This window comes from Lissotriton helveticus, chromosome 3_1, assembly GCF_964261635.1.
Source record: "Lissotriton helveticus chromosome 3_1, aLisHel1.1, whole genome shotgun sequence".
Lineage (NCBI taxonomy): Eukaryota > Metazoa > Chordata > Amphibia > Caudata > Salamandridae > Lissotriton > Lissotriton helveticus.
In genome coordinates this window covers 580815299-580828496 of record NC_136061.1, presented here as the reverse complement: position 1 = coordinate 580828496, position 13198 = coordinate 580815299, and the positions used below count along the sequence as shown (strand labels likewise).

Genomic DNA, 13198 nt, shown 5'->3' with positions numbered 1-13198 from the left:
TTTGCTCTTCTTACTATTCTCGTATGTGATCTTATACATGTCAGAAATCTAGTCTAACCGATTCACCACCGAGTGGACTTAGACAATTAAACTACGTCTGACTTACTAGATCTTAACTTAGATTTATACTCCTGCTGTGGAGTCTTTTCTAGTAAAGGCGGCGCAGGCGGCGCAAGCGGTGCAAAGTCTGTATTTTCCAAAGTTCCAGATTGTCCAAAGTGTCTTTTACAGTGTTGAGCGTGAAGTTTCCCTTGCGTCCCTCGACTTTTATTGCGGTCCTCGTGGTCAGTAGCACCAACTTCGGCGTCTTCCAACGTGGCTCAAGGGGGCTTGATCGATCAAAGTTCCGGACACAAACGAAGTCCCCAGGGACTATGGCGTGTTCCTTGACCTGGGTGTTGTCAGGGAAGGCGGCAGCAACCTGTGAACGACAAGAGAGTAGTGCAGACATCAAGGAAGCCAGGTAATCTGTCAGCATGTTACTGTCAACATCAGTTATTCTTTTTGGCATAGGCGTACCCCACATATTTGGCGGTCTACCGAAGACTACTTCATACGGGGATAGGCCTGTTCTGGAATGAGCTACCATGCGCATGTAAAAGAGGGCAACCGGTAAGGCTACCATCCAATCCACGCCTTTTTCTGCACATATCTTAGCAAGTTTTGTTTTGATTGTCTGATTATGTCTTTCTACAAGGCCTGCTGCTTCAGGGTGTTTTACACAATGGAATTTCCAAGTATATCCTAACAGAAGAGACACTTGTTTCATTAATTCAGAGGAGAATGGCTGACCATTGTCTGAGTAGATGAAAGAATTCGCGCACCAATTGCCTGGCAGTTGTCACAGCAGTATAATCTGGAACTGGATATGCTTCTGTCCATCTAGATAGTGCACACACAACTACCAAGACATACTTGTAACCTCTACATCTGTTCATTTGGATATAATCCATCTGGAGGACCTTAAAAGGGTGGTCAGGAGGATGAAATCCGCCTTGTTCCACCGGAATGCCTTTACCTGGATTGAACTGGCAACAGATCATACATGTTCGTACTTTCTGTAAGCTGTCTATCATTGCCTTTTCTCCCAAGTGTGCTGGACTATGTGCTGTGTTTATGATTACTTGTACCATGGAATCTGGAAGAAACCATGTGCCTTTTCCCTTAGTCATCCAACCTTGTTCAGTCTGGACCCCTCCTTGTTCAGTCCATTTCTTTATCTCATCTGCAGTGGCATGTGACTGTATGTCGAGTACATCTTGAGTGGGATCCCTGACTGTCATACATGTTGTCAGTAATGGTACCTCTGTCCTTGTCGTGTCTGTTGGTGTCTGGGCTGTCTGGGCTGTAAGTTTAGCTGTTCGGTCTGCCAGGTCATTACCCTGGGAAATGGTGTCTGTAACTTTGGTGTGAGCTTTGCACTTCAGGATAGAAATGGCTGTAGGTAAATGTATTGCTTCCAACAGGGCTTGAATGAGCTGGCCGTGCTGGATCTTGGTCCCATGGGAAGTCAAGAAACCTCTCTCCCTCCAAAGTACCCTGAAATCATGAACAACGCCAAAAGCATATTGTGAGTCAGTATAAATGTTTACTTTCAAGTGCTTAGCTCTTATGCAGGCTTGTGTCAGAGCGATGAGCTCTGCTGCTTGTGCTGATAGTGTGTCTATTTTCTGTGTCTCAATGACTTTAGTAGCAGTGGTCACAGCATAGGCTGCTACTAATTCTCCTGCACTCGTTCTCATGCATGATCCGTCTACATAGAGCGTTAAGTCTGGGTCTGGAAGTGCAATATCTGTCAGGTCTTGTCTTGGTTTCGTCACTATATTCATTACTTCCACACAGTCATGTGATGGTGCATTTACTGTACTTGAAGGCAAAAGTGTTGCAGGATTCAGAATATTACAACGTCTGATCTCTATGTGTGGTTGAAATAATGTCAATTCATATCCTGTCAGTCTTGCTACAGTCAAATGTTGTGTCTGTGTCCTGTTTAAGAGAACCTCCACCGCATGTGGAACCTGTACTGTCAGAGGGTGTCCCAACACTATCGAGTCACTTTGTCTGATGGCTAGGGCTGTTGCTGCAACTGACTTCAGGCACGCAGGCAGAGCCTGGGCCACTGGATCTAGTGTACTAGAAAAATAAGCGCAAGGCTTGTGTTTTCCTGCTTGATCTTGTGTGAGGACAGATAACGCTGTTCCATCTCGTTCAGTTACGAAAAGCATAAAAGGTTTGCTGTAACATGGAGTCGCTAAAACTGGTGCTTGACATAATGCTCTTTTTAATTCCTCAAATGCCAAGGTATGTTCTTGTGTCCTAGGGAGGACAGTCAGAGTGGCTGCCTCCTGTGTAGTTAACTGTATGAGTGGTTTGGCTAGATAGGCATACTGGGGAATCCATTGCCTACAGTATGAAGTGAGGCCAATAAAGGCCCGTACTTCCTTTTGTGTCTTGAGCTGTGAAAGGTTAGAAATGAGTTGTATGCGCTCTCGTGTTAGTTGCCTACCCTCCTTGGAAAGTAAGTGTCCAAGGTACACCACTTGCTTTTCACAGAATTGCAACTTGGAAGGGGACACCTTGTGCCCCTTGTCAGCCAGAAAATGTAAAACTGTCAGTGATGCATTCTCGCATTCTGGTTCTGATCGTGCTGTAATTAGGATGTCATCTACGTACTGAAGTAGCGCAGTGTTGGGAGGCATGTGAACACTGTCTAACTGTCTTTTTAATGCTTGACTGTAAATGCTAGGGCTTTCTGTAAAACCTTGAGGAGCTCTTGTAAAGACAAAGCTACGCCCTTTTAAACTAAATCCAAAAAGGTATTGGCTATCTGGATGAATGGGTACACTAAAGAAAGCATTCTTCAAGTCTATGACAGTGAAGAACGTGGCCTCAGAATCAATGGCAGTCAGTAATGAAGAAATGTCTGGCACCACTGGATATTGTGGTACTACACATTTGTTCAATTCTCGTAGGTCAATAATTAGTCGGTACACTGGCAGTACACTAGGGTCAGATCGTTTAAGGATAGGGATGACAGGCGAGTTACATACAATTGAGTCAGTCTCTACTACTACCCCTCGTGCAATAAGTTCGTCAACTAATTTCAATAAGGCTGTTTCGGCGTCAGGTGGTAACTTGTATTGTCTAATACGTGGAAGTACTACTCCTGCTTTGAGGGTGACATGATGTGGCGTTATGTCCATGTAACCTACGTCAGTCGGTCCTTGTGCCCATAGAGTCTGTGGCACATTCTTGAGTCTGTGGTCAAAATCAGTCAGTACATAATGTCCCTTAAAATCACGTAAGAACAGGCTTACTCCTTCTGGAGAGCAGCAGATAACTGCTCCTAGGTCTTTTAATGTCTTCATACTAAGTAAGTTTTCCGGACATGACTTAGTAAGTAGCAAGTCAGTGGTACGTGACAGTGGACCAACCCCTAGGGAAACTGATTTCGATACTTCATTAACAATAGGCTTTCCTGAAAATCCCAGGGAAACATTCTGTGAGCCTGAGAGAGGTGCCCCTGGAACCTCGTCATGACTGATGGTAGTTCTGCTCGCCCCTGTGTCAATCAGAAATTTTCGGTCTTGTCCTAATACACGACTATGTACATACGGACCCTCTTGATCTACAGGAACCTCAATAAGGGGCAAGCCTACTTCCCTCTCAAGGCTGTTTCATGAGAACTGTTGATATTCTGGATAGTCTGACTGTGTGTACTGATACATTTGTGGTGTGACATGAACAGGCGGTGGTGGAGGTGGAAAAGTCGCTACTGTCTGCTGTGTGTTCTGTTGCGTGCTATTCTGTCTAGGAGTGTATTGTCGTTCTTTTGTCTTGCCTGTAGCTATATTGTGTTTCAGAATAGTGCAGTCCTTTACAAAGTGACCTGGTTGTTTGCAGTAATTACAGTTCCCTTTGACAGGTGTCGTGCTATGTTTGTTTGAATTCGCTGGCACCGTCTGGGCAACCAGCACTTTCATTTTTGTCTCTTTCATGCGTCTCTTTTCATGGTCCTGCTCTTCTCTAATTCTGTTCTGATGATATTGTAGCATCTGTAACATTTGTGAAGGGCTGTTTGCTTGCCAAGTACTCTCAACCTTCAGTACTCTATTCTTGATCTGGGGTAAGGAATTCTCTACTAATTTGCTCACAAAAAGGTGTGGATATGATTCACTACCTGGCTTAAGGCCACTATTAATAGTAAAGCATTTCTCAAATCTAGAATAGAAATCACTTGTGTCCTCTTCTTGCTTTTGTTTACAGGCTGAAATAGCATCCCAGTCTTCCTTTTTCGTAATTAATAATCTCGGTGAAACTTGTATCAGGAGTTCAGGCAGTTCTCTAGCTTTTTCCCCAAGACCAACCCATGGGAGCCTACCTTTTTCTTCCGTTTCCAGTGCATCCCAGCTTAACTTTTTCTCGCCTACCTCCCAGTCTTTTTCCTTAAGCTTTTCATAAATACCAGCAGGCAACAGTACTTTCAGTAACTTCAGAATGTCATCGTACGTATAATCTCCTATGCGGAGGATGTCTTTTAATTCTCGGTGAAACCCCCCGGGTCTTTATCATGGCAGGGCAGCATCTTTTTCATTTCTAGTATTTCTATTTTTGTTAAGGGGGTGTAAACATACACCCGTTGCAACACATTGTCCGCATCTTTGACGGGATGTACCTCTCGTAGGGGGTTCTGTCTATCTACGTGTAAGTTATTTCTGCCGTGGTGTGAGGTTGGAGGCATACATGTGGTCAGAGAATTTATGTACTTATGTCGTTGATCCAGAATAACATTAATTAATTCGGTACCTAAACCTGTCCATCTGTCTAGTAAAATGTCGTCTAGTAATTTATGCAAGTGACCAGGATCAGAATATTGACTCTCATACAACGTTATCAAGTGTTGGACCATGTAAATACCAGCCAAACGCTGTTTGTTCGGTGGAAGGCTTAAGAAAGTCTGAGCCACTATATCACTGCTATATATATTAGAATTAGACACCCACTGGGTGGCTGACCAGGCCAATTCAATTTCGTGTGAGGTGGGAGGTCTCTCACTCCCTATCCGCTTTTTCAGGGCTTGTTCAGTAGCTTGGAACAGATTTTCAAGGGAATATCTTTCTTTTATAGCTGGCCCTTGTTTACGGTAATCAAGACATTTGGGTCTGTCAAACTGTCGCGCTTTTCCTACATAATTAATCTTGCCTTTCGGATCCTGATGATCCTCTACCTCTTCCGCTGATGACTCGCCCTTCTCGTCAGACTCTTTTCTGTGTCTTTCTATTATTTCCTTTCGTATTTTCTTGTACATGGCATCTATCTGTCCCTGTTTATCATGTCTACCGGCATCTATGTGCTCGCTCCATTCTATCAAACCTTGTTTTACATCTCCGTCTCCTTCGTCTTGTTCCCTGATCAGGCAGTTAATAATAAACCGTAGAATATAATTCTTAACCCCAACCTTTCTGTGTAGCATGGCTTGTACTATACAATCTGGTTCCTCCCCCGTTCTAATGAAACGGTACATTTTATCTAGGTGCTCTTTCATGTCTGGTAATTTGTCCAAATATGCGACGGCTTGTCTTAGTCTTAGTGAAATCACAAGCATTGAACCTTTTCCTGGTTCTGGATCATATACACAAAATGGAATGGCTACATCTACAGTAGGCACCCCTCCCACTGCCCCGGGACCTACGTCATCTTTTACTAGCTGCTGCTGAAGTTGCTGGAGCTGATCTGCTGGTGGGGGTGGAGGGAAACCTGCATTAACGTAGTCCGGTGCGGGCTCTTCTAGATAGGAGGAAATAAAAGCCTCTGATGCTGTCGGCTTCTTTCTACATACTCTAAATGGTACAGGTGGTGGCGTTCGCGACCTACTGGGTCTCTCTGAGGTGGTCACTCTAGCTAGTTCTTCTGAGAGGACGGGATAAATGCCAGTAACGACGGCCTTTCTTTCTCTATCAGCCTGTTCTGTTTTGACCCGTTCCCCCTCCTCTCGTAGTTCTTTTTCTTTGGCTTTTTCCTCTGCTTGTTTAGTTCTCTCTGCTTTATTGAATTCTTTCTCTGTTCTCCTGTGTGACTCTTTGCGCCACAATTCAATGGCATCTTTCTGAGAGGGTCTTGATTTCTTTTTCCATAGCGCTTCCTCTACTCTCATAATGCATTCTGAATCCCATGTTCCTGAGACAGGCCATCTATACTTTTCCTCCAGGTCCTTTGTATAGTCTACCCATAAATCTAAAAACAAGATGGCGTCTAGCCCATGCTTATTATACATAAAATGACCAGGTGTGTCTCTAGGCGGGATGTAAACTGACTCTTCTAGTATACCTTTTCTGGTCCCTATTTGACGCAATTTTGAAAACAGTGGCATGTTGAAACCAACACAATGGAAATACAATACACAAAAATAGACTGAAACAATCAACAATCATTCACGCTAAAACAACATAACATTAAAACAAACATGATCTGAACCAATACAGAGAACTAAACATGTACTTGAAAAACTATATGCACTGGAATACAGTACAACCATACCGGTCTCAAAAATGAGACACGTCTTTACCGTGCTCGTGTGAACGAACCCGTCTTTACCGTTTTCACGAATAACGTGAACCCGTCTTTACCGTGCTCATAGAAATGAGACACGTCTTTACCGTGCCCGTGTGAACGGACACGTCTTTACCGTGATCACGTATAACGTGAACCCGTCTTGACCTTTATGCATTCCCCATAGTGGTACTCACCGGGAAGCAGGACTTGAAACTGGAAGGCCTCGGACTTCTACGCATCTACGTCTACGTCTACGTCTACGCCTCGGAATGGGTGGACCTCTGGAAACCTCGGACCTTGCTCTCTCACGGGTTGGGCTCTGGTTGGGATGATCCGCGATCCTCACCGCCTCGTGTGGACGCCTGGTCGCAGTCCGTCTCCTCCGTGGGCCTGAGGGAGTAAGCAGGAAATCCCGCTGCGTGCACTTCGGAGTCCGTCACGGCTGTAGAAGGGGGCAAAAGCTGGACCTACGTCGCCGGCGTGTGGGGAAAGGGATAGTCCTAGTCGGGCGCCAAATTAATGTGGTAAATAAAAATATTACCCTGGCATAATTTCTAGGCATTAACAATTAGCATGTATCAAATGAGAGGCAGAGAGTCCGTGGTGTCCAAGTTAAAAGGGCTTTATTCCAATAACTCGAGTTAAGGGAGAATCTGTTCCATCACCACTGAGGTTCAGGAAGGGTCTTCTAACATTATTTACAGAGAACAACACATATATACATTTTTCCTTGTACATAGGGAGGAGCGCTTCAGGCAGAGCGTGAAAGAAAGAGATAAGAGCATGTGGGCGTCCATGAGGGTGTACACTTGATGAGTCACAGGTGGGTGATAGGTGGGTGGCTACATAGAGGAGGAGTTACATGGCAGGCTGGAACTTTGCCCTACTTGTGCACGCAATTTGAGCATGACGTGCAATTGACGTGTAACTGGGAGGAGAGCTGACTTTCAGTCTAGTAGAGAGATCTTTAGTGTCAAGGCGACCAGCACATCTGGTACTAACTGATATCTTAAGTCAGGGGATGTATTATCTGAAGCAAAAGTTGCTCGTCACTAGGAATCAGAAAAAACATATATTTCTTCGTTCATTGCGTGGGGGCTGTGGGGGGTGTGAGCTTTCTATGGATGCAAGCACTGTGATTTACTTCAATGGAGACAGAGAGGCTAGGCCCTATCTTTCGCGGACGGGTTCTGTTTACTTTTTTCACCGGGCATGCAGATAACTGTTAAGCAAAATATACTGTCTTGGCAACCCTTGCTCAGCTGAGCTAGAAGTATGCGAGGTCAGAGATACGTACCTGCAGTTTTCAGTGTGTCAGGAGTCAGGAAAACCCTTATTCAGAAAGTGGTTCATTACGATATTTATTTAAAAGTGCACAATGCAAATACATGGGCCTTCATATTAGCTTAATGTTTGGGAAACTTGATGACAGGCACCTTAATACAGGACGTGATTGCAGAGGCCTCTTTGTTCAGGCCACTTAAGGGAAAATATGCATGGGTGACATGCACATATATGTAACATAGGGTACACGTAGGGGGCATCTTGGTCAGGCAAAATTTCATTTTCCTCAGTTAATTCATTGGTTTTTGAGAATTTTTGGTTCTTGGAATTAGTTATGTGCTAGAGAAGATTCATTGTTGTTAGGTTGCAGTGGGATGGTTTCAAAGAAGTTGCTGTGATCTATAATGAGGAGTGTGGACAATGAGTGAAATACAATAATAAAGAATGAGGCAGACAGTCTTTGGCTTCGGGTAGGCGATGCTCGGAGAGAGGAGGCATGCAGACATTGGAAGGTAAGGGAAGGAGGATTCAATAGAAAGAAAGGAGAGGGAAATATTCAGTGCTTAATTTGTGAAAGAATAAGAGCTGGGACCAAAGTTTTGCTCTCAAGCCAGTGACTGGTGCTATTGAATGTAGGTATGGTGCATACCAAGGCTGGTTCACCCTTTGCCTCTTTAAGCCACCATTAGTCACTGCCTGCCAGTTTATCACACTCTAATGGGTTCTTTTTCATCCCGGCTTTCTCCCATTCTCATGGTTTTGCTGTCTGTTGTTTTCTCAGCCCTACGCCCCGTGTGTTTCTCTCTCTCTTTCTGTGGGACAAAGTCTGATGAGGAAAAATAAGTGCTAGTTGTCAAAAAAGAGTGCCAGTTGGCCCCACCTGCAACCAGCAACCGACGGCTCAAATTAACCACTGGAAACAATAGTCATAAGTCAGAGCAAATTTCATGCAGGGTTTTAGGAATACAGAAGGAGATTTTTTGAGAAAGCATGCAATCTAACGATGCAAAACTGTAGAAGGTAGCAACATTATTTGCATGTGAGATAGTGTATTGTATCATAGCATTCGTATAGGGCTTACTACCCATATGTGGAGCTATGTAGTCCTTAAAGCTCTGTGACTAAACACATTGATTACTGTACTGTAGAAAGCAGACAGACCCACAGTATGTTATGTTATGCAGGGGTTTTGTATAGCGTACGGCTACTCAGAAGAGTGTCCCGACGCTTTAGATTGCGCACTAATCTCATAACACAACAGGGAAAATAAGAGACAGAAATAAGAGAAACCTAAAAGGGGCCGAAACTAAGAGGAAAAGAGCCAGGTTTTAAGCCCTTTCCGAAAGGCCAACAAATTAGGAATGCTGCGCAGGGACACAGGAAGTTTATTCCATAACTGAGGTGCTAGTAGTTTAAAAGAGCGGCCTCCGATGCGGGCTCTCTTCACACGAGGAACCGCCGCAAAAGACAGGGCTTCAGACCTGAGCGGCCTAGCAGGCAAATAAAAGGCCAGCCTCTTCTGCAGGTATTTTGCTCCGGAGGCGTGCAAGGCTTTGTGCGCCAGAGTAAGCGTTTTAAAAATTATCCGCTTCCGGACAGGGAGCCAGTGCAGAGCCTCCAGAAGACCCGAGGCTCTGGCACGGCGCGATAGTCCAAAAATGGCCCGTAAAGAGTTCAAGTTTTTTTTTGTTTTGTTTATATAGCACAAACTTAACCCGAAGATATCAGGGCACTTTACATGAACACCATTTACATTATACAAGGACACATTCATTTTTGGTATGCACTGGGAAAATGAGTGATTCACCCAGAATCACAAGATGTTGAGCCAGTGCCAAGACACAAACCTGCTTCCCCAGATCCAAAGTCAGCAGCTCTGGCCATTACACCATATCTTCTCCCCAAAGGCGTTGAACTGTAACCCTCTGCTGGCAATGGTCCAATTGACTGAAAATAAAAGCTATAAAATTCCAATACTGGTGTATCACATAACAAAAAACAAGCGGTTCTATTAACACCACATCTCCCCTGCACCCTCTTCAGCCACTTTAAGACATTGTAGCGATGGGGGTAGATCTTGGGTGGCTGTGTGCTAGTATCTGTGGGTTCAACGCTTTAAAACTAATACGCTCAATAACTTCCCCCTCCAAGTGAGAAAACAAAGATGCAGGCAAATCTGCCAATGATTGGTTCAACAGCGAACTTGCGTATGCAAATTTGAGGGAGACAATCTAAAACTCCAGCGACAAAAATCACTATGTGAGAAGACATGGCCTGCCCCAAAATCCACAGAAGGGCTTTTTGCAAAGCCATTAAAAGAGCCAAAAAAGAATCCGCAGCCAAACACATCAGCAACGCTACAAATCAAGGTAAAGAAATCTTTGGCATCTACTGAGTGATCATTTTCCTCCATCTTGTGAGTTACAGCCTCCCTGTGCCCCAGATTGCAGTGAGCAGAGTCCAGGAAAGTGGTAAGGAGGCAGACTAGTGCTGTCTCTTCCCCAAAACAAAAGCCGTCATCAGCACACGCCCACCGTGGTGCATGACGGCCGGGGGCCGTCATCAGCATGGAAGGGGTTTTAAAACACTACACTTCTATCTAAATAACAGGGAGAGTAAATAGTGCCGCCAGGACGTCTGGCAGGAAACAAATGTACCACCCCTTGAAATAATTATATTCCAGAATTCCACTGAAATGAAACAGCTTACAATACTTTTCAGACACCAGTGAACCAGCTAAGTGCAGGAAGAAGGGGGGGCCCAAACCATTGTCTTCATGTGCAATCATTGGATTCATCACCCAAGTTCAAGGTTCACTCTGTTGGGTGGGGGTATTATACCTTGAAAAAAAACCTATATATATTCCCGGGTAGGTTCTTTAGTGGCTCATATACCTTCAGGGGTGTGACTACCTTTGGTGCAACTGGTGCACTACACCGGGGTCCAGAGGTAAGAGGGGGCCCAGTCGCCCTGCACCACTTAATACTTCTTCAAAGACCACCAGTTATGTTTTGTTTTTCAATACAGTGCATGCCAGTAACTTGGCTGGGTTTACCTTCCAGCGAAGAGATACAGGGGAGTAGAGACAAGGCAACAATAAAGACCATAGAGGAAAGAGGTGAAAGAATAGGAGAGGGTGAAAGAACCGAAAGGAGGCCACGAAAAGATGATAGAATGGAAAAAGGAATACGGTTGAGCAACAAAAAACAAGGCAAATATTAGCAAAATGGGAAAGGGAAAAGAAAGAGAAAGGAACCATAAATAAGGAGAGAAGCAAGGAAGGAGATGAGGATGAGTGAGAGACAGACGAGAGGGAAGAGAGAGAGAGTCAGAGGAAGGGGATAGAGACGAGAGCACTAAACGGATGGAGATGAGGGAGGTAGAGATAGGAGGCGAGAAGGAAAGACAAGTAAGATGAGAAATTTGGAGACTGGTAAATTACATTAGTGTAGCAGGTACAGTGACACCATGGTCCAGGGGTGTGATGGGCTTGCCGCATCTCATTTATAACTGTGTATTAATACCATCCAGGGGAGCTAGTTTCATTGCTTGCATTAGGACTTACGACCTCCAAGCTACACTGTAATGTACCTTATGATTGTGTTACAGTAGTCTTATGTCTGAGTGCTTTCATTTTAAATCCCAGGACGTGCGTGGAGTGCTTGGCTTTCGGAACAGGCCCACTGGCAAAGACCTGCTCAGGAGCTTGTCGCACACTCAACATCACAAGAAAAGTGAAATCTTTTGAGGAGGACGATAAGCCCTGCAGAGAGAAAGATTCTGAGAACTGCTGGATGTCATATCTCATGATACAGGAGGATGGCGAGGAAAATTACTCCATCACCGTCCTCGAGAACAGAGGTAATGAATGACTTTGTAGTTTGTTTTGGTAGGTTTTGAAGTCCACCACTGGATTTGCGAGATATTGTGGCCCAATGTAAAAAATATTTTTGGGTATTATATCTATCGTCCACCTGTGAATAGGTGTCACATACTATTGTTGCTCCTTATTTATAAAACGTCAAGAACTGGTGTACGTTAGCGAATTACTAATGGGAATTGCCCACTTTTTTTAGAGGCGCAGCCAAGAATATCCGATGAAAAAATGGTTCTCTAACACATATTTGTAGCGTTTTTTACATTTACTAACATTTGCAAGGGCATTTCCCGTAGTAAACTTCACACTTAAGTTGCCATTGAAATTTAACTGCTGTACAAAAAGTTTAAAGGCCCACCAATCACCTCAGAGTTCACAGAGGTGAAGTGGGCTTTAAGGTAGGTAGCAAGTAAGGACATGTTTGGGGAAATAGTTTTAAGTGAGAGATTAGTGCTGGAATTGGACAAAAGTTACACAGTGGTCAAGGTGGGCAACAAAAAGGGAGTGATGTTACAAGGGCCAGAGTCATGGAAAGCAGTTTGACAGTCAACTTATAATTTTTTTTTTAAACTGTCGCAAATAAATTGGCACCTAGGAGAAATTTGGCAGTAAATCTGTTCTGGCTTAAATGATTACAAAGGCTGCATTTTAAAATATCTTATGGGGTTTAATCCCCTACTGTAGAGAGGTTTGTGCGCCCAGTGAATTTCAGGAAATAATAATAATGGTAAGATAACTCTGGTGGTCAAAGCATTTGCTGGAGAGATCTACGTATGCAGATGACAGATTATTATGTTATCTGTGTGGGTAAGTGGGGCATTTCTTTTGACACAGAGCTCCTTTTATTACTTGTAGTTCAAAAATTACAAACCTTCCAATATAGCACAGTGAGCTATGAACCAGCATCAAGGACCTGCATGAAAACCGCAAGACATAGGTATAGAACCTTATTAGTTAGTTTCAGTCTATTATTGCAAGGCTGCTAAAAAGGGGTTCTTTGGGTAATAATAAAGGAAAACCCCAAGCCCTTGCTTAATTTGTAAAAAAATAAGTGCCAGAGCTCTTGTCAGGCGGCCACTGCAGCTTGCACAATACATTGCAACTGCCATGCTGCCAATGATATTAACAACACAACTACTAATAATCACACTCCTCCTACAAGTGTGACAATTCAGATTATTCCAGGCAACAAAAGCTACAAGAATGGCTTGGGAGGCAAGTAATGGTAATTTTCAATGTATATTAAATTAATAATTGAGACAGCGCCACCTTGTGGCAGACTGTCACAAGGGCCGGTATTGACAATTCAGTGCTGGTGCCGAGCACCGGAAACCACTGGCTCAAATTAAGAACTGGCAAACACTGTATTATGTTTTAGATCCCAACTTTGTGTTTCTCCCAGCTATACAATCTTAGTTTATAATCCCTACCAGTAAAGACGGTGTGTGACTCATACACCTTGAAATATTCTTTGTCTTTTTAAAC

The 13198-nt window shown here is 43.9% G+C and overlaps 1 protein-coding gene across 1 annotated transcript in view; it reads left to right on the top strand.

Annotated features, from left to right (window-relative positions):
* ITGB2 (integrin subunit beta 2) overlaps positions 1-13198 on the top strand; it is a 222086-nt gene that overhangs the window by 189961 nt on the left and 18927 nt on the right. The window contains exon 15 of the mRNA XM_078680550.1: positions 11483-11697. Within this exon, the coding sequence (XP_078536676.1) occupies positions 11483-11697 (215 nt within the window). The remainder of the gene's footprint in view (positions 1-11482; positions 11698-13198) is intronic.